Raw genomic sequence first — 22022 nt, forward strand, 5'->3', positions numbered from 1 at the left:
TTTAATATTTAGGATTAATTCAAACCGATAATGAACAACTTCTGATTTTTTTGGTTGAACCGACCAGCGGATCTGAATTTGACAATGATGAAATCGGTCAAAGTTTCCCGCAGAGCAGCTCAATCTGGAAGAAGAAAACGTGTTTCCAGGTGTGAGAGTTTGAGTCCCGTGCATGTTGTCCAAGTGTCTTTCTTTCACGCGCTTCCTCCAAAAAACCAATTAAATAATTAATTAATTAACCAAATTCCAAATTCTAACCCAATCATTACTTCACACCCCATTAGCTAATCATTCTCTCTCTCTTAGCCATTAGCCTGGCACTGCCAATGCCATGGCCCTGGCCCTGGCTGTTCCTTTCTTCTCTCAATTCCCTCCCAAATCCCTAAACCTTTCCCCTTCTCCCTTATGTCTCTGATTTTCACTTCTCAGATCGCTCTCTCCCATGGCGATTGTTACCGGAGATCGTTACCTTGAGAAGCTCTTCAATTTCGTCGAACACCACGCCGGCCCTTTGATCGATGGTTCTCTAGTTCTTAAGCTTAATCCTGCTGGTCTTCACTACATCCAATCCAGGCTTGAGGCACTTCATGAACTCGAGAATCTTCTTTCTGGTGCGCCTGTCGACTATCTTCGCGCTTACGTTTCTGACCTTGGCGATCACCGCGCACTTGAACAGCTTCGTCGTATTCTTAGGTTGCTTACTTCGCTTAAGGTTGTTTCTGTTTTGCCTTCGCCTCTTCGTGACCCTACCCCGCTTTCTTTGCTTCCTTTTGGGAGATTGAAGGTGTTGGAGCTTAGAGGGTGTGATTTGTCAACGTCCGCGGCTAGAGGTTTGCTTGAGTTGAGATATACTTTGGAGAAGATCATTTGTCACAATTCAACTGTGAGTTTTTTCCCCTAATGTAATGTTCTATTTTTTAGCTTGCACTAATTTTTCTATCTTAGTTGAAATGCAAGAAAATCTGTATTGAATTTTTTGGCTTTTGTCAAGGTAGACGAAACACTGGAATTAACGGAAATAGAAGCGATTGAGAGGGGATACAAAAATGGAAAGATTTGTGTTTATTGTATTTGTGCTTCGTTGAGGACAAGGCTTGATAATGTTTTAATTGGGCTGTAGTGGAAATTGGTGTTCAATTATAGCAATCCCCAAAATCAGATTGTATTGCTTGAAATTGTTAGTGTTGCAGAACTGTCTGTAGGCATTTGTTTTATAAGAGTAGAAGGAAGCAATTGTTGCAATAATAATTAATGAAACATAGTATACAATGGCATTTTTCTATTTAATGATCAATCAAACAGTTGCTGTAATTTCTTGCTGATTAATTTGTTTTTTCGTGTTGGGTATTGCTTTCTTGGTATGAATTCCTTAAATTATTTTACATTATAGCGAGTGCCTTTTTTTTTTCTCTTGCTGATTTTCTCGTGTAAACTAGTGTTTGGCACTTGTCTTTTCATTTAATGTCTTTCTTTGCTTTTGAAAAATTTAGGATGCTTTACGCCATGTGTTTGCAAGTAGGATTGCTGAGATAAAGGACTCTCCACAATGGAATCGGTTGTCCTTTGTTTCATGCGCATTCAATCGACTGGTTCTGATGGATGAGTCTTTGCAACTTCTTCCTGCTGTTGAAACTCTTGATTTGAGTAGAAATAAGTTTGCAAAGGTGGATAATCTACGGAAGTGCACCAAATTGAAGCACCTGGACCTTGGGTTCAATCATTTGACATTTGCACCCTTTAGTGAGGTAGGAATCAGTGAATTCCTTCTTTAACTAGCAGATTTACTTGAATGATTTGGCTGCTTCAAAAATCTCAGTGGTTTATATCTTCATTACAAAGTACATTTCCAGTTTGTTATGTACTAGATTTTGTTTCCAGGTTGCAGCTGTATTTGTCTCTATCTTCTGTTGAATGCTTTTGTAAGGGATATGTTTCCTCATGAGAGTTTAGTCATTCCATCCGCTAGTGTAAGGTATCACAGGTTCATGCCAAATAGACATTCTAAACATATTGAACTCAATTCACTAAGTATTTATACTCCACTAAAGCTAAGTCAATTCCTAAAAAGATGGAAAAGTATAATTAATCCTTAGTGCTGGGTAGATGTGCAAATTTAGTGCCCCACTTTGAATCAATACAAGGAATGAGCAGTATTTATATATACACATATATAGAAGTTTAAGAATCTAGTGGCTTGAGTTTAGGGCTGAAGGTGGCAGAACTCTTACATTGAATTTTTTTTTTTTTTTTGAAATTGTTTTTCTTATTCTACTAACTTTCAAGGGCTGAAGGTGGCGTGGACTCTTACATTGATCTTTTTTTTTAATTGTTTTTCTTGTTCTACTAACTTTCAAGGATTGCTATTAGAGCTACACTTAGTGTGCAAATAAGTTAAACTAAAGCCCAATAATTTGGTTACAGTTAGGACAAGTGTTGTCATGTTTCAGGATGTGATCACGGGGCTAGCAGTGGCATTAGAGTTAATAACTGGTGAATAGTGATGTCCCAATTTATCTTTGGGGATTTGGATAGTAGCATAAGCAGTGGAGTGGAGTTCAATGGCATCAGGGATGTTCCTAAGGGAGTGAGTGCATGGGAGGCAACGTTTGCAGCAGCCTAGATTAGCAAGCATGTTTCACAACTTATAAGAGTGTGTTGTTTTGTTTTGCAAGTTTCTATAAGGATCATTGAATCATGTTAATCGGTGTGGAGGCTAGGTTAGTGCTCATATAGGAGGAATTGTTAGGGTTCATATAATTCTACAGTCCTATATCCTAGGAATAAAACAAAAACTGAATTAAATAAATGAGGCTGCTTCACAGTTTCTGCAACAATTCCTGGTTGTAAAGAATGCTATGAGAGCTTCATCTGGCTTCCGTAGTTATTTCAAGTCTTCACTTTATCTTAAAATATTTGTGCCGTATATGAATGCTTGGATAAGGGTATAATATTTGGACATTTTGAAGAAATTTTTAATCGGTGGAAGAGTGAAAGTTTCAAAAAATAGTTGGCATCAACTAGGACCCGTATCATAAGAATGTGACTAAATGTTATATTGGTTGCTATCCAGTACTGTACAACTGACCTCATTTCAGCCTAGCGCCAGTAAAGTACAAATCTTTTACATAGCTCTAATGAAGGGAAAAGTGTGCATATAATTGATCCCAACTAGATTGGAATTTGGACCAAGTCGAGTTGTAGCCAAGTTTGACTTTTGAACAAATTATCTTTGTTATTTAGTTATGCAGAGTCTAAGTAACGCATTAGCATGCTACCACTTGTTGATTTATCTTTTTTCATTGCTAAGCTACTTTAGTTCCAACTTCTTACTGCTACCCCAGACAGTTTTGGTTGCATAGTAGCAGGTATATGATGTGAAATGGTTAAGGAAGGGAAATTGTGTTAGTCAAAAGGATACTTTGAGAATTTCATTTAGAAATCTTATTTGTTGACTTTTTGTCTTCTGTCAGACTACTAAGTACTAACTACATCAGGCCCAAAATGTTCAGGTTGATATTTTCTCACATGGCCCATCCTCCTATTCTCTTTATCCATGTATCACTTGCATGTAAGGAAGATATCTGGTAGACAATATTGTTAGGTTATCCTAACTTGTGCTCACAATTCTAAGTAGAGGTGAAGACAATAAGACACCAAGGTGAAAGTTGATTGTGAATTTTTGTATCTTGATGCATCAAATATGCTTAAGCCTTCACAGCAATGTTTTTGAATATATTCAACTCCTATATTCAAATGCCCATAACTTGGGAGCTTAAATTAATTGTCTTCACCAGATTAATCCTACTATGAAATTTGCTCAAAGATTCACTTGCTGGTTAATTACTTGAATAAGTTAATAATAGAATGATATGTTCTGTAGTTTGAATCTGAATATTTTTATTTCGCCGTCAATTTTGATTTTAGGAATTAGCTCTGGACCCATACGCCAATGTTGTTGGACTATGCAGGTCTCCTGTCATATTGTTAAACTGGTTTTGAGGAACAATGCTCTAACTACACTATGTGGGCTCAAAAATTTGAAGTCACTTGAAGGCCTTGATGTTTCCTACAATGTTATTTCCAATTTTTCAGAGCTGGAGTACCTTGCAAGCCTTCCATCTCTTCAGAATTTATGGTTGGAAGGAAACCCATTGTGTTGTGCCAGATGGTATCGAGCACAAGTATTCAGCTATTTTGCTTATTCAGATACAGTAAGTGATAGCCTCTATTATTAAATCTTCTTTTGAACTTGCAGGTGTCCACTTGGGGAGTTGTTATTTCTTGTCGATTAGAGTATGGTATCTGAATGGTGCATTATGTTACTTGAATCTAAATTTGTATTCCTACTAAACCTACAACTTTCTCTGGCTGGTTAGTTGAAGTTGGATGACAAAGAAATCAGCACAAGAGAGTTTTGGAAGAGGCAAATTATAATTGCCAGCAGGCAGAAGCGACCTTCCAGCTATGGATTTTATTCTCCTGCAAAAGAGGATGCTGAAGAAGAGGGTGGCATCATCAGAAAAAGGGTAGGTGATTTTACTGGTGTTCAGATTTGGGGAAGTTACTATTGCTTCTGAATTTTAATGGCATAGGTTTACCCTGCTTTTAAATACTGCACGTCTTTGTGCAAGTGAATTCCTTTGTTGTTATTGATCTAATAGTTGTGACATCCTTTGCAGAGAAAAGTATCTCGACTTGCTGCTATTGAAAGTGAAGGAGACAGCATATACTTTTCGTCTGACCAGGAGTCACCATCGTGTGATAATGATATTCAAAGCAAAGAGGAGAATGTCTTGTCTGATGATGAAGCTGAAATAGTTGATTTGATTAACAGAGTTGAACTCATGAAGAGAGAGGATTCTATTCTTTGGTTGCGGGAATTTAAAGAGTGGATGGATCATGAATCTGAGAATTATGTGGATGGGGGTAAACATAGCAGGGCCACATTGCATCATATGAAGGAAAATCATTTTAAAAGCAAGGCAAACCAGAAGCATCATGGTCAAAGTTCAAGATATGCCTTGAATTCTTTTCATGCCTCAGGAGATGAAACTAGTATAGATGGCTTGGATTCTGATGCTTCTTCCATTGTGGGCATGTCTTTACCAGGCATGGTTGGACCAAGTCAGAAGTATAAAAATTCTCATCCACATGAAGGGTTAACCATGCAAGGATACCATAGAGCAATTGAAAATGGTAGATTATCACCATTGACTGCCATAGATGATACAACAGAGTCTCATTCCTCCTCTGCATATCCTGGGTCCCCGCCCCATTATCAGGTGGACCTTCTGCATCGTCGTCACAATTTGGTGGAAGAAATTTTGCAGCTATCTGCAGAGTCCTACTCAGTGGCTTCTTCTGATAGTGATACCAGCTCTAGTGAAGATGATGTATGTGAATATGGACATGCAGTTCAAGAAGACCATTCACAGGATGAAGAATACTTGAATTTGAGTGTTTTAGTGAACTCATCTTCAAATCTTTTTGATAAAAATTATGATCAGAAATATGGAATACATCATTTAAGGGTTAATGGAAGGTTTTTGTTTGATCCACATGATGTACAAACATCAACTAAAACTAAAAGTTCAAATTCAAAAAGAATTGATTCCCCTGCTGTTTCTAGTGGTGGTGAAATATCTCAATTCGCTGATGAAGAGGCAGATTGGCTCGAGAAGCCAAAAAGTAAAAAGAGACCGAGGAGAAGAGTTATTTCACTATTAGAGAATGGGGTTGACAAGTCATGGACGTCAGAAAGACCAAGTGTTGAGATGGATACTTGCGAAGCTGATGAAGAAGATGAGCAAATGAAGCAAATTGTTGATACTGGCAATTTTCATGACATTACTGATAAGAAAAAGTTGCAAAAAGCTGCAATTAAAACTCCAGCAGTTGCAAATATTGGTAGATTCTCCGATGATTTTATTGAGAAGTATTTTACTGCAAATGTTGCAGATTCCAGAATTAATGAGACCTGTAGGCATTATCTGCATTGTGATTGTGTAATTGAGCCAGAATCCTTGTACAAAGAAAGGTAAACATCTCCTAATCACCTGAAAATGAATGAATTTATATGTTGTCCTTTTCTTTTAACATTTAAATTTGAACTTATTCTTCTTGATTCTAGAATACTTGTAATATTTGAGTTAATATGCTGTCACATGCACACAATCTGTCTCCCCTTATTTTCTAAGTTTTTCTGAACTAAAATTTGGTAGAGATTTTCATCTGTACTTGAGTTCTCTGAATTTAATGAGGTATTCTTCTTTGGACCGTGCCAAATATTTACTGTATGATTGGTAATTGGCAAGTGCATTTGCTTTCTTCTATGCTCATTATTGATATGTTATATGCTGTAGAAGTTCTCTACATTAATTAAATTGTTTAGTTATATTTTATACTTTTCTCTTTTTCTCTTTTTCTTTTTCCCATTTTGTTGGTGATGATAACACATTTCCTTTGGTTTTTATCTTATTGAGCTTGTAGTCTTCAATTAATGAATCAAAGATCAATGGTACTGTTGACGTGTTAAGGGTCAGTTTAATAACTTTAAACCTCTAGTTTGAATGAATAAAGCAGATATGGGATGAGACAACGGTAAATTGTCAAAGGTGGCGTCTGGTGCTTGTTCTGCCAATTGGCATCTAGTTTATTGTGATACTACAATGGTGCTTGATACCTTATTTTAACGTCATTAACAATCAGTTGATCCAAGTTACTGATAAACTAAAAACTGTATTTCCGTCTATTTATGTATCTAAATTGCATCTTCCTATCTTGGGCTCTTGTATACTCGCTTTGTGGTATAACCATGGCTTCCAAGAGTTTTTATGTGCAGTTTTCAGCTCTTTCTTATATTTTTCAGTTCATTGAAGTTGGTCGTCTCTGGACCAGTTGGTTTGTTTGTTCATTGGTTCTCTGTAGGGAACAAAACAATTTCAATATTTGGTTTTGATATTTAACACTAACAGGTGTATTGCAACCATCTGTATTCTTATTCCAAGTTCTTCATTTTGTTGCATGCAGAGAAGTAGCTGTATTGCTGAGCAGTGCAAACAAGCTGTATGTACTACTTGTTGGTGTAGCATTTGATGGGTCAGGTTAGTTGTTATCAAGTTGCTGGAGATCTATTCCTCACTCAGTGTCTTTCTGGTGGTTTTGTGGATATTTAATTAGCACTGGTGGTTCTACTTCATAAGTTTGGATGTTTTGCAGGAAATATTTTGAGTTTACTGGGTTGGCACAGGGTTGAAGATGTTAAAGAAGTTTTGGTCGGTGTAGGACTTCAGGCCATGAGGTGAGTGATTTCTGGTACAGTCAGCAATTATTTTTACTGGACATTTTCCTAAAATTATTTAGTATTCTGTTGTTGGACAGGGTGTACATCGAGAGGGGAGGAACCTACCTGTTCCTAACAAGGAGCATTGAGAAATCAAGGCTATTACTTTACATGTTGCAAGTGTTTGTTCCATGTGCAACGAATGATAAATGCTTACTGAGAAGGTAATCTATCTTTTGCTCTTTATTTACAAGCTTGATTATGTGGTTGATTGTGCTTTGAATTAAATCCATATTTGATACTTGAAAGCATTTATATTTGAGAGATTTGGATTTTTGGAATTTATATGGCAGTTTGGAGCAGGTTCAGGTTGAGTTGTTTGAGAAACAAATATGTGGAGGTGCAAAAATTAGCATATTCCAATATGCTATGGTGCTTTTTAGCCACAAAGATGAAGGTATACTTCTCAATAATTTAAGTTGATTCAGTTTTGTCTTACAATTTAATAAATAACCTACCGGTTATGCTCTTCGATTATTGATTTAGCAACCTAACATTTATGCATTTCAGAGTTAAAAATAACTCAAAGAAGTGGTATTGGCTGTTTAATATGGTGCATGTTGATCTGTTACTAGTTTCTCTAACTCTTTTTATACTTTTTGGGATCCATTATTCCTCAAGCTGATTGATGCTTTTCTTGTTTATTCTACATGCCAAAAATGATAACATTGACCTACTGATACGGAGAAGTGAGGACAGCCGTCTCCTAGTTTAATAAGAATTTTTGTCTTCTATTTTGATTAGAATTCTTTCTTTTTCTATTCCTATATTATTTGGGATTCCTAGGTTATCTAGAATTCCTAGTTAAACTTTTCTACTATTTCTATATTAGTTTTAAGAGTCTTTTATTTTATTTAGGATTCTATTTGTAAGTCCTACATTAATTAGGATTATTCTATCCCTATTTTGATAGGATTGTCTTCCTAAATTATAAAGTTCTATTCCCATCCTAATTAGGGGAACTAAAGCTTTATAAATACCCCATTATCTTATGTTTCAGAAGTCAGTTTTCACTTTAATAAAACATAGAACAAAGAATTTCTTCACACTTTTACCCATTATCTTATGTGTTACCTGCTAGTTGTCAAATCACAAGTTTAATTATTTTGACACGAAGGAGGAAAATTTAGGAGATAAACTCTGAACTTAAAGTAGATGGAATTGATTATCTTGAATCTCGATATTAGACATATGTTTGAGTGTTGCTGGGGGCATGCATCCAACATTGTCGTTCACAGAATTGAAGCATCTTTTCCCATCCTATTTTCAAATTCCTGTGGCACCCATTACAACCATCACTGCCACTCCCATAGAGAACAAAAGAATGGAGCTATCATTGTCTGCTACTTAGGGCTTGCCTTTCACATTGATATTTGATTATGTGTAGTCCCCAATTCTGCCTTTTTCCAACTAACTTTGGGCTTTCCACTCATGGCATGGATCAAACTGCTGAATCAGAGGAATCATGGCTTCCAAGGTCACTTTTTGTAAGTGGAGCATATGTTTTTCTATGCATTGAAGAACTTAAGCAGTTTGCCTTTCCTTCAGTAGATGCATCCTCCTCTCCATATTTCTCCCTTGATTGGTGTTGCTCCATCGGGGATGTATCCGAGCTGGTAACTTTTCATTTATACCATTCCTTTTATTTTATTAATATAATTTCCTACTTTTATACTGAAGTTACTGCAATTAGTATTCTTGTTAGCTTGTGCCTGTTGATGCCAAATTAAATGCCTCGTAAGGTTGATGATTTTGCATCCCTTCTCCATATATTTCACTGTGTTCCCTCTTTTCCTTCCAGTTCTCTGCCTCTGTCTCTCAATGTATCTTAATGTATTTTGGGGTAATTTCTCGTTAATCTCCTATGGCAATCTAACGTGGTAAAATAAGGTCATGTCTGAAATCACTTATTTTGCTGTTTAAATTTTGTCTTATGTATTTTTTTTTTATTATTATTTTTTGGTTTTATTGCTGAGGGAGGTGATTGAGACTTTTATTTCCTGTGCATCTCGCATATGGAAACAAAGATACACCCAATTCTATGAATTGCTGGTGAGCTTTCCTTTTTTCGTTTTGGTCAACAAAATTATTTTTATTGCCAAAAGAAAAATCACTATACAGCCAGTTTAACAATAAAAGCAATGAAGCTATCCAACTCATCCTTACAGTAAAGTCCCAAAACTTCAGCTATTTGACGCCTCCATTTCCAATCAAACACTATGAAGGCAGCAATCAGCATACCAAACCCACAACCTACAATCAAATCCCAGCAGCCTCAAAACTATCAGTCCTCCACTCTGAATTAAACTGCAGCTGCCACTGACATAAATGTCAAGTCTAATCTGTGATACCAGCTCAAGCCAATCCCAAATCAATTAAGAAGGTGCATCAGCATGCGGAGACCAATAACAGACTGGTCCGTATAACATCGAATTAACTCCAGCAGTAAGCAACCACCAAGAAGATGCCAAATTATCATCTTCCAACATTGGTCCAACCCAAATACACAAATACAGGCCACTCAAAGCATATGACTCTGCTGGATGTATAAGAGTAAACAAGAATTCATAAAATCACAATCAACTAACTCATCCAATTACTCGACAAGAATATGCCTTCCAACCAGTACCCACCCAAACCAGTGAGCCTGGAGAAACCACTGCTTCCCCTGCATTTTCCTCAGCTCAAAACCTGTAGAAAGTAAATTTATATCCATTTACTCTAGTTTGTAACCCCTATGTTGGAGTTTGGTTCTAAACCATCAATTTAAATCTGACAGCGACAACTATTCTATGGATAATCTGATTTGCATCAGGCACAACCTGCTGAAAAATCACTTTGTTTCTCTCCATCCAAATATAATAGACAGCCACACAGAAAGCTACTTTTCTTACTGAAGCAAGCAGCGACTTCCTTGTTTTCTTAGTGAACCAGCTTACCTCTCTTCTCCAACTTAACTTCTATCTTTGGATAGCACACTTTTATAAAATAGCATCCCACACTCTTACTGAGAAAGGGCATTCAAAAAATAAATGCTCCACATCCTCTTCTTGTCCCTGACAAAAACAACTTGCATCATTCATTACTCTCCATCTTACCAGTCTAGTTTTCACTGATAACCTGCGCATCAAGGCCAACCAAACAATGAAGCTATGCTTGGGAATGTGATTTCTTCCCCACACCAGTTTCCACCATGTTACCCTATTATGGGGAGCCCTTAACTCCTTCCAAGCACTTGCAATTGAGTAGTTCCCATTTGAAGTAAGAGCTCATGTAATTATAACTTCTTGATCTTCATTGATTCTATATTTTTTAATATCCTCCCAAGTTGCATCAATGGTTTTATCTGTAGGGTTAGGCAGCCTCCATATTCTTTCCCTTCAAAGGTTTAGCTCTTTTGCTTGGTTTGGGATATCTGCATCATGGATATTTAGGGATGGGTATTTATCTACTATACTTTTATCATCCACCCATGGGTCAAACCAAAAGGATAGATTCCCCCCAACCTGTATATAAACCATTTTTTTAAATACATCCCTCAGGTTGCACAAATGTCTCCAGGCCCAACTGACATGCATTCCTTTTTGTTATTATTAAGAATCTGCTGTTTGACTTACTTGCCCAAGAAGCTGGTTTTGAGCAAAGGCAACCTATACCACAGCCCCAAACAGGAAGGCTTAGTATCTAATTTTACTTGATTACTAAATAAAATGCACATAGTAATCTATCATCAGTATTCGTCTTCTCCATTTCTAGACCCAACATTGTACCATTGGTTTGCTGCTGAAGATCATGTTGATTTATAGTTAGAATACCATTTTCAGGTCATTGAAAGCGGGGAGGGTCCATGTGTAACCTTAATTCTTGAGCATGCTACAACAAAATTCCGTTCCTCATCAAAGGTCCATGAGGAGAATACAGCCAGCTCTATGACATGGAAGCTCAAGTGGTTCTCTGAAGACGGTCTATTCAATTTTGTGGCATTGTTGAAGGCAATTCATTCAGGGATGAAGACTTCTCCTCTGCTCATAACACGTATGTTGTGAGACTCGTCGTATATAAGATTATTTGTTTCATATTCATTTCATTGTTTTTGCGTAGGCTCTCATTCCCCACTGGCTTCCTCTTTTTTCTCTGATTTAATTGATTTCTAATTCATGCATTTCTAGTGTGGGCAATTCAATAGCTTTCTTTGCTTGTGATTCTTTTATTTGTATTCTTTTAGTTTTTTATTGTGTACAAATTGTATAGTCCAGAAGATATAAAGTCAAGGTTGGTTGGTCTTTTACTGTGTCCGCTCACCTGATTTCATTATCTTAGGAGTGAAACTATAATTGCAATCACCAAGTTTTGATGTTAGCTGTAAAGAGATTGAAATTGAAATTAATATCTAGTCTTCTGTGATGAAATTTTGTGCTTGTTTTATTGTGGATGGTTTATGCTCTCATGGATTCAAAATGGGCTTAAACAGAATTGGGCCTTGCGGTTTCATTTTATTTGTAGGCCCAATGTAGAGGGTTTTATTGGGCAATTCCGAATTTGAATTGAAGCTAGGGTTTTTCTTTAGGCAAAAGCCCATCTCCAATTCTTCTGTATATAAGCTATAAAGCCGTCTCCTCTCATTCTTGGATGAGAACGAGAAGCCGCTCTGCCACTGTGAAAGATTCTGCAGGTATCAGTCACTCCATTGCATTTGCATTTTGTAGAACTTCTAGGAATTTGTATAGAAGAGAATAAAGAAGGCAAATTGTCACTGCTTCGCAAATCTGATAGCGAAATCGGTCCTTTTAGTTGCCGATATGAAAATCCTAACTATCGAGCATAAAATGCTTGTAACTGGCCTCGCTCTCAATGGCTTTTTGCATTCAGATGCTCGTACATTTTTTTTGGTTTTTTTTTTTTTTGATAAAAATCTTTTTAAGTTTTTTTCAAAAAATATATGCTTCAATATTTCAATATTTCATTAATTATTCATTTTATAAAGTGTATGTTCTTTTCATCAATCAAACTATTGGTATTGCCCATATATATACACATTCATACTATTTGTATTGTATTTTCTTGGATTTGTCAATCAGAACTTTCAATGTGGAAGGTTATTATATTATATGTTTGGATAAAATTAATATACATGTTTCACTGTTTCTAAAATTTAATTTTGTTTAATTTTGGCTTAAAGGCTAATTTACTTTGAGTTATGTAACACGTGAAATGTTAAAGTTTATCATTTAAACTTGAATTATTATTAAAAAGTCAAATAAGTTTCACGTGAGAATTTAAAACGAGTTATACTTTCCTCAGTTAATTTGGTCTTACATGGATTTATGTGATTCTTTAAGGTGAATTTTGTCATTTTGGTTCTTTGCAGTACGTTTAATTTTTTATGTTTTTTATTCCCTCAAGAAATATGTAATACTTGCTGCTTTCACTTTAAGTCAAAAATTAATTTTTACGTCCTAACAGAAGAATAATAATAATAATAATAATTAAATAAAGGCAGTATACTCTAGTATATTCTATGCTCTCTTAACACAAGCTATGTAGCTTCTATACGCTCTCTTGAACTCAGGATATGTGGCTGTATATCAAAGTGTGCTTCATTGCCTAGAAACGTAATGGTCTTTGAGCATCGGCTCCTCATTTTCTAATCTTTGGAATCTCTAAAAAGGAAAATCATCACGTAAACAAGTGAAGTCACACATTGAGAATAGAAGGGGCTTGAATCTCTTTTGTTATATTGATATTTGGTTCCAAAACCTATTCTAGTGTTGTTTGGAGCTTGTATTAAAGAAAATATTATTACTTTTTATAATCCTCTTTAATTTTTTTTATTATTAAAATTATTATTTAATTTTTTTTTATATTATAATAATATATAAATTGATTATTATAATTTTATTTTATGTTATTTTATTTTTAAGAAATTTTTTAAAATATCTCAAATTATTTAATAAAATTTAATATTTTTAATATGGATATAATTAAAAATTAATAAAAAAATTATGATGTTTAAAAAATAAAATGGATAAAAATTACGGAATGAAGTTAATAATAAATGTTTGTCCATTAACCTTAAGCTGAACTGGAATCAGCCAGCTCAGTTAAGATGAAAAAAAAAAATCAGTTTTTTAAATTTAATGAGAATCAAAATCGAATAAAATCGGCTATGCCATTGATGCCTGCAAATTCGGAAGCTGCTTTGAGTCTTTCTCCAACTGCTTCAATGCATAAAAAGTGAAAGATATATATATATCCGAATTGAAGTTGTTTATTGAAAATCTGAATTATTTTTTAACCCAATCGAATTCCTAAACTAGCTAAACATATGTAAAATCGAGTTTACATCAATTGCACCCTATTTTTCACCTAAAAAATGGTTATTGCTTTTCAATTTAAAATTACGAATTCATAAATAAAATTTCACAATGGTCTTGCTTTCAAATTTATTATATCTACGTGCTATAACTGGGATTTACTTTCGCCAATAATTTGTTAACTTGTTATCCTCATTAGATTTAAATCTTTGTAACGATAAAATCACTAACACTCTCAGGAAGATGCACTTGGGGCCCAAGTACCTGAAGCAGCATTTGCATGAACAATATCAGATCCAATAAAGGCATATCCAAGCTAAACTGCATTCAGAAAACATGTTATATTTTAAATTCCAAAGCTATTACTAAAATATACAGACATGAATGGCGTCACACATAAAGTAATTCCAATTGTCTGAATCAAAAAATGAAGTAAAAAGTTAACATGATAAACTTCCATCTGCATAATGTGAATCGAAAATTCTGTTTCTCCCAAGCATCAGTTCTTAAACACCAAGCAACGTGATGATTTAGATCTTGAAGTTGCGGCATTCCCAACTTGACTCTAGCCACATTATTTTTGTAAAACTTCTAAATTTATTAAAAGAAATAAAAAGAAGAAGACCAGTTTAAAGCTGCTAATGCTTAATAACACAATTGAGGTTCCAAAGCTCAATGCTGTGAATAAAAAATTTAAAAAGTGATGATGTACTAAATAAGAACATGCAAAAAATAAATAAATAAATAAATAATATGGAGGCTCCTTATTCTACAGTTGTCATAATTTACATTTCAAACACTACAGGTTGTGGAATTGGTCAAGCCTGTACAAATATTATCAAATAATGAGTTGTAGAAAGAAGATTCAACCTTACATCTAAGCTGTAGCCAACACCAATAAATGCTGAAAAAACAACATCTCTATCCATATGTCCCTCCACAAATCCATTAGTCCACTACAATAACGGAATCCCTAAAAATTACTATGGTTCTCAAAATTAACCACAACTAAACACCTGTGGACCAATAGAAATAAACAAAAAGAAAGCTTACACCTAAAAACCACCAACATGAAAAGAAGACGATGAATTCTCCTTTCCATAAACATCAACTTCTGCCTATGCACAGTTCATCTTAAGTCCATTGTATGGAACACATCTTACACCAAAACTCAAACAGCTTTTTATGTAATCCTTGTAAACCTGTCGGCAGGGTAGTGAGGGAGATTTTCTTTTTGTGTATGATAAGGCCTTAATTTGATAATATTTAGATTTTTAGTGCCTTCTGATCATGTTTCTTGGATTCAAGTGTTTTAACATGGAGCACAGTGTGATCAAATATGACATTGTTTGGGAAGTATTCTCATTTTTGCCTGGATTCTCTTAAAAATGAGAAATATCTTATCAAGAAGATAGATTTAAGAAATTTTACTTGAGAACAAGAATTTATAATACTTCTGATTCTTGCCGAAGTTAAATACACATGCTATGGGATAGATTGATGTGACGCGAATAAAAGGATGGAGTATGAGCTCATCGGCTCCATATTTATTAGCCGACTGCCCACCATTAATGAGTCGCCTAACACACCTTCCATCCAATCTGACAGAACACAGTATGGAGAATGTAGGATGATCATGGTATATATATCCTAATCCAAGCCTAGTTGGACATCACTTAATTTCTCCTAGAAATAGTTGGATATCACTTAATTTCTCCTATAAACCTCACACTCATATTACTCCCAAAATCTTAACTTAATCAACTATCAGCTCTATTAACTCTCTAATCACCAATCCCTACTCATTGATTTTTTTGCGAGATCGAACCTTGATCCAAGTATTCTGTCTGATGAACCCAATGGATCTACATTTATCAATTGGCGCTATCTGTGAGAATGAAGGAAGATTATCCTATCACCGAAGTTTTCAAACAAAATCTAAAGATCCGCATGGCCAACTAAGAAAACAACTCACCAACACCTGTTGAAAATGAAAATCAAATCCCAGAAACCCTTACCCCTTAGAGATTTTCAATGACCTTATTTACACTCCCCTCCACTAAAATGATTCCAACATAACTTCTGTCAGCAACTACATACCAACGAATACTATCCCTTAAACCCCTTTATCAAACCAAGACCTACAAACCATATCGCTGCAACTACAGCAAACCATGATATGGATGAACCAGATCATGTAGCAAAGAGGCCTCACCTCGCCAATGATCACAAACTCAATATCTATCGCAACTTCTAGCCAAATACCCACATCCACATTCATTCCAGAGACAAAACCATGAGTTAGTAACCACTACCCATGCAACCAGAAGAATAAGGAAAGATGAACCGGTCAAGAAATCTCCGGCTAAGTCTAGAAGCTGCATCGTGAGAAGCTTAATGGAAGGGGATATTGACATGAGTAGGCGCGCAACATTGGAAAGATATGAGACGAAAAGCAAAGGAGAAGGAACCAGCTTGAAATCCCTAGTTAATGTCAAAAAGCCCAATGCAAGAGATGAAGGAGTGGATAAGAGGCTAGAAAGGCTGAAAGAAGAACTGTTGGCTGAGTTGAAGAGCCAAGCGGGAGCATATACGTGCCTGAGAATGTCCTCCCTTTTTGTGACTCGTATCCAAGAAGAAACCATCCTCAAGAAATTCATACAATAGCACAGGAAACCAGAGACCATATAATCAACTACAAGACCTAAACCCATTCTGATGCCTTACTTTGCAAGGTATTTCCAACTACCTTAACCGGAGCAGCTATGACATGGTTTAACAACCTGGAAGCAGAAATAATCAAAACCTTTTATGACCTGGCCAACTCATTCATGGGAAGATTTATTGCCAGTGTTCCGACTCAAAGAAAAATTAGCTACTTGAAAACAGTCAAACAAAGGAGAGATAAGACTCTGTGAGAGTATGTGGCTCGTTTAATGTGGAAGCCCTCCAGATCCCGAACCTCAATGAATCTAAAGCCGTGGAAGCAATACAGAAGGGAACCACCTCGACTGAATTCTTTGAGTCTCTAAGTAGGAAGGTGCTGACCACATTGGCAGACCTTACGCAACGGGCTGAGAAGTTGTTGACCAACATAAAAAGTTTCTAATTAGGAGGATTTAGATATTTGGGATCCTAATTAGTCTTGATTATAGAAATTTAATTCTTATTATAAATATTCCTAATTTAGGTTGATTTTTTGTGTATAAATATTCAAGCCTTGTAAAGATCAATTTAATTTAGAATAGAATAAAAAATTCCTCTCAAAATTCTTCATGGTATTAGAGGCTTTTCTTAATTTTAGAGTTTAAATTTAATTTTTCCTCTTTAGGTTTTCAAAACCTTAGATCTACCTTTTTGGTACTACCCTATCTAGGGACCTTTTCACATCTCACCACCGGCATAAGGAGGATCGCTGGATCGTTGCCGACTAGGCCGCCCAGCTCCGATGCTGGAAAGTCGCTCGTGGGCTTTCTTTCGGCATCCTTTTCTGTTGGCGCTCCTTTTCGACCCTCTTCTCGGCATGTCACACCTCTGACCGGCCCTATTCCGTGATCGGATTCTCCTTTGGGTTTTCTAAGGTGTTTTAATAGTAACTTGGCCATTTCTATCTCTTTGTGTTACTGGCGCTTTTTTACCTTCAAAATGTCATATAAGAAAGGCACTAATAGAGGTGATGTACGTATTTTGATACTGCTCCATAGATTATTGATTCTGGTGCAAATAGACACATGGAGAGTTCCTCTAAAAACTTCCTTAATTACCTTCTATGTCTACAAAAAGACAGTCAGAATAGCCAATGGCTTTTCTATTCCTATCTCTAGAACCGGATCGATTGTTTGTACTTCCAATATTAAGTTATCCTCTATTCTCCATGTTCCTCATTTTCCTATTAATCTTTTATCTCTCAATACTCTTACCAAAACTCTTAACTGTAAAATTAAGTTTTTTTTATGATCATTGTGTTATTCAGGACCTTCAAATTGGGAAGAGGATTGGCTATAGTAGACTGCATGATGGATTATATATATTGGAAGGGAATCTGGATTTGAATTTACCTCAGACTCTTTTTGGAAGAAATCAGGATGTCAACCAGGTGGCATCGACGGTTAGGACACCCATCCTTATTTGTTTTAGAGAAACTTTATCCTGATTTATTTTTTAAGACTCAATAGGGTTCTTTAGTTTGTGATGCTTGTGAGTATGCTAAGTATACAAGAACCTCTTATCCCTCAAGTAATAATAGGAGTATGATGCATTTTGTGACCGTCCATTCTGACGTTTGGGGACCTACTCAAAAGGTCTCACTATTTGGTAATCATTGGTTTATTATTTTTATTGATTGTTGTACTCGTATGACTTGGGTTTATTTGATAAAGGTAAAGAGTGATGTGTTTTCTTGCTTTCAATTTTTTCACAAGGTATTTTATACTCAATTTGATATCAAGATAGAAGTTTTGAAAACTAATAATGGCACAGAGTATATGGATGGACATTTTTCTGCTTATCTGGAATCTAATAGGATATTGCATCAAACTAGTTGTCCTTATACTAATGCCCAAAATAGTGCTGATGAAAAAAAAAGACACCTATTGAAAGTAGCTCGATTTCTCCTTTTCACCATGAACCTTCCAAAAACCTATTAGGAAGATATAGCCTTAGCCGCAGTTTATCTCATTAATAGAATGCCTCTCAAAGCTCTTGCCTTAAAAATCCTTTTAGAGGTGCTAAAGAGAAAAATGCTTATACTATTCCACTAAAGGTGTTTGGATGCACGTATTTTGTTCCTACTCTCCCACACAGAAAGGTTACAAGTATTACCACCCTTGATCTCAAAAATACTTTGTCAGTATGGATATTACATTTAGAGAGACTGAACCTTACGTCAGTACTATTCCATCACCTCTTCAGGAGGAGAACAATGAGAGAGAAAAGATGATTTCTAGTCTTATAACTCTAGAGCATTTTACTCTAGTGGAGACTACTATATAGGGGGAAACTAATGGTGATTAGGAAAAGATAATAATTGAGCATTTGGATAAACCAGATTTAAGGAGATACTCAAGAAGAGACACAACAGAAGTAAAACAAGCTATTGTGCAGTCTACTCAGTGTCATGAATCTTCCTCTTCTCCATTTGGTGAGTCATCCCTGAACCTTGAGCCTATTATTGATCTAGATAAACTAATTGCCCACAGAAAAGGAGTTAGGTCTTAGACAAAGCACTTTATTTCTAACTTTCTCTCTTATGATTCTTTGTCTCCATCCTATAGAGTGTTTGTCTTGTCTATTTCCTCTATGTCTATCCCATAAGATTTGAAGGAAGCTCTCAAAGATTGTAATTGGAAAGGAGCAATTATTGAAAAAAGGAAAACCTTTACTAAAAAGGAGACCCGGGAGTTGATGTCTCTTCCACTTGGAAAAAAATTAGTTGGTTGTAAATGGGTGTTCACTGTGAAACATAAAAGTAGATGGATCAATTGAAAGATTCAAGGCCAGACTAGTTTCCAAAGGATACATTCAAACCTTTGGAGTGGATTACTAGGAGATATTTGCCCTTGTTGCCAAAATGAACTTAATCAGAGTATTGCTATCTTGCGCTGCCAATATTGACTGGGACCTACAACATTTGATGTGAAAAATGCATTCCTATATGGAGACTTGGAGGAGGAAGTGTATATAGAAATCCCTCTTAGATTTGCTAATGAAAAAATACAAGAAAATGTGTGTATGCTAAAGAAGGCTTTGTACGGGTTGATGTAGTCATCCAGAGCTTGGTTTGATTAATTCAGCAGAGCTATGATTTTCTTTGGCTATCAATAGAGCAATACTGACCATACTCTATTTATCAGACATCATAAGGGTAAAATTACTCTTCTCATAGTCTATGTTGATGACATAGTAATGATAGGAGATGACATAGTAATGATAGGAGATGACACTGAAGAGATGACTCGGCTAAAAAACCTTTTGGCTCAGGAGTTTGAAATTAAAGATTTAGGAAAACTTTAATATTTCTTGGGAATCAAGGTTGTCAGATCAAAGAAGGAAATCTTTATTTCTCAGAGAAAATACATTCTGGATCTTTTGGAAGAAACTGGTATGTTAGGCTGCAAGCCAACAGAAACTCCCATTGAAAGCAATCACAAGCTACAAGCAGGGATTGGTGAATCGGTGGATATTAGAAGATCTCAAAGGCTAGTAAGCAAACTGATTTATCTTTCGCACACTCGACCAGACATAGCATATACAGTCAGTTTAGTCAATCAGTTTATGCATGATCCTCGTGAGTTTCACATGCAAGTTGTTTTTCGCATTTTGCAATACTTGAAGTCTGCTCCTAGAAAAGGTCTTCTATTCTCTAAACATGGTCATCTCTGCATACACGCATTCGCAAATGCAGATTGGGCTGGATCCCTTGATGATAAAAGGCCGACTAGTGGTTACTGCACACTTGTAGAAGGAAACCTTATCACTTAAAGAAGCAAAAAGCAAAGTATTATGGCTTGATCAAGTGTTGAGACAGAGTACAGATCGATGGCACAAGGTGTTTGTAAACTCCTATGATTATAGAGATTGTTAGAGGAATTGAAACTGTTGGAGAGAGATAAACTCCTCTTATACTGTGACAACAAAGCTGCCATCAGTATAACTCACAATCCGGTTTAACATGACCGAATGAAGTACATAAAGATTGATTGACACTTCATTAAAGAGAAGTTAATAAATGATGTCTTGAGATTAGATCATGTGACTTCTGATGAACAGCTAGTTGATGTGTTTACCAAAGGGTTCAGCAACAAGATCTATCACACATTGGTTTGCAAGTTGGGCATGTGTGATATCTATGCACCGACTTGAGGGGGAGTGTTGACCAACATAAAAGGTTCCTAAGTAGGAGGATTCAGATCTTTGGGATCCTAATCAGGCTTGATTATAGAAATTTTATTCTTATCATAAATATTCTTAATTTAAGTTGACTATTTATGTATAAATACTCAAATTTTGTAAAGATCAATTTAATTTGGAATAGAATAAAAAATTCCTCCCAAAATTGTTCAGAAGTATATCAGGCAGGATGATGTCCTGATGACTAGCAGATTTGCAAAAGAGTATCGAGAAAAAGATTCAACTAGAGGGCACCTAGAGGACCAAAGGAGAAAACATGTGGATTAGAGATCCGACTGAAGTATGGGAGCCTTAAACAAATGCAATAGTCACGAGAAGCTAATCAACGGCCTAGGCCCCCCTCAACATAGATAAGTCACCCCCTGAACATCTCCATGACAGAAATCTTGGTAACAGCACAAGACAAGAACTTAATACAATGGCCTCAACTTCTACGGTCTGGCCCTAAGACTCAAGACCCAGACTAATACTGTCAATTCCATCGAACCAATGGCCACAACACAAATAAATGCTACCAACTGAGAGACGAGATAGAGAAATTGATAAAGAGGGGCCATCTGAAAAACTTTGCCAAGAAGGACACCGCCCCGAAAATAGGTCGGAGGATAGAAGAGAGACTATCAGGGACAGAGCAGCAAGGCCCGTAAACAATGATTTGAGTGGACCTATCAACATGATATTCAGGGAGGAAGTAGAGCAACCCCTTCGAGTGAACAAGAAGAGAAGGAGTGCAAACTGAAAAGGGTGGAAGTCATGCAGGTAGCGAAACATATTCTCGGGATAATTAGCTTTTCGACAGCTAATGGGGAGGGGGTGGAAATGCCCCACGATGATGTCCTAGTAGTGGAGGCCATCATCCACAACTTCAAAGTGCAGAAGATTCTAGTAAATGATGGAAGTAAGGCGAACCTCCTTCCCTACTGAGTCTTCAAGGCTATGAAGATACCTGATGAAGTCGAAGACATGGTAAGGGATCAGGCTCCAGTAAAAGGGATAGGTAGAGCGCTTGTTCCAGTAGAAGGGAAAGTCAAGCTATTGCTAACCCTAGGAGTGCCACCCACCACCCGAACCCAATATGCCCAGTTCCTAGTGGTCAAGCTGCTGTTAGCATACAACGCAATCCGAGGCCAACCAGTCTTGTATGACTTTGAAGCAGCCACTAGTATTCAATACTTATGCATGAAGTTTTTAACTAAAGGAGGAGTGGCCACAGTAAAAAGAAGGCAAGAGGAATTACGAGCGGTGTACTTAGCAATGATGGTGAGAGAAGAAGAAGAAGAGGTGCACCCGAAGATTATGGAAGTAAGAGATGAGGAAAAGGAGCAGAGAATTCAGCTGGTAGAAAAGCTTGAAAGCTTCATTTTAAATGAGGAAGATCCCCATAAACATTCAACATGACTGCAGACCTAAGAGATGAGTAGAAAACCACAGTCAAAGCCCTAGTTCAAGGACGTGTG

At 36.3% G+C, this 22022-nt stretch overlaps 2 protein-coding genes across 5 annotated transcripts; both read left to right on the plus strand.

The window, feature by feature from the left end:
• The first annotated feature begins 270 nt into the window (after positions 1-270).
• LOC110631290 lies at positions 271-12244 on the plus strand. 4 transcript variants are annotated; one of them, XR_006348438.1, is made up of 11 exons: positions 271-883; positions 1491-1745; positions 3969-4211; positions 4377-4526; positions 4680-6037; positions 7030-7103; positions 7219-7300; positions 7381-7506; positions 7646-7739; positions 8801-8958; positions 11167-12244. XR_006348438.1 is itself a non-coding variant. In XM_021779058.2 (11 exons), the coding sequence occupies exons 1-11, from the start codon at positions 443-445 to the stop codon at positions 11386-11388; spliced, it is 3213 nt and encodes a 1070-aa protein (XP_021634750.1). In that variant the 5' UTR covers positions 274-442; the 3' UTR covers positions 11389-12244. The 4 variants fall into 4 exon arrangements, 3 of the variants coding, with proteins under 3 accessions (XP_021634751.1, XP_021634753.1, XP_021634750.1); XM_021779058.2 differs by having other exon boundaries at positions 274-883; positions 7636-7739; XM_021779059.2 differs by lacking the exon at positions 8801-8958.
• A 3809-nt stretch (positions 12245-16053) lies between these two features.
• Positions 16054-20136, plus strand: LOC110600596 (uncharacterized mitochondrial protein AtMg00810-like). The gene is made up of 3 exons (XM_021737463.1): positions 16054-16275; positions 17630-17764; positions 19687-20136. Exons 1-3 carry the CDS (start codon positions 16054-16056, stop codon positions 20134-20136), a joined length of 807 nt encoding a protein of 268 aa, XP_021593155.1.
• The last annotated feature ends 1886 nt before the right edge of the window (positions 20137-22022 follow it).

The sequence above is a fragment of the Manihot esculenta genome, chromosome 14 (assembly GCF_001659605.2).
Source record: "Manihot esculenta cultivar AM560-2 chromosome 14, M.esculenta_v8, whole genome shotgun sequence".
In the NCBI taxonomy this organism is placed as follows: Eukaryota; Viridiplantae; Streptophyta; class Magnoliopsida; order Malpighiales; family Euphorbiaceae; genus Manihot; species Manihot esculenta.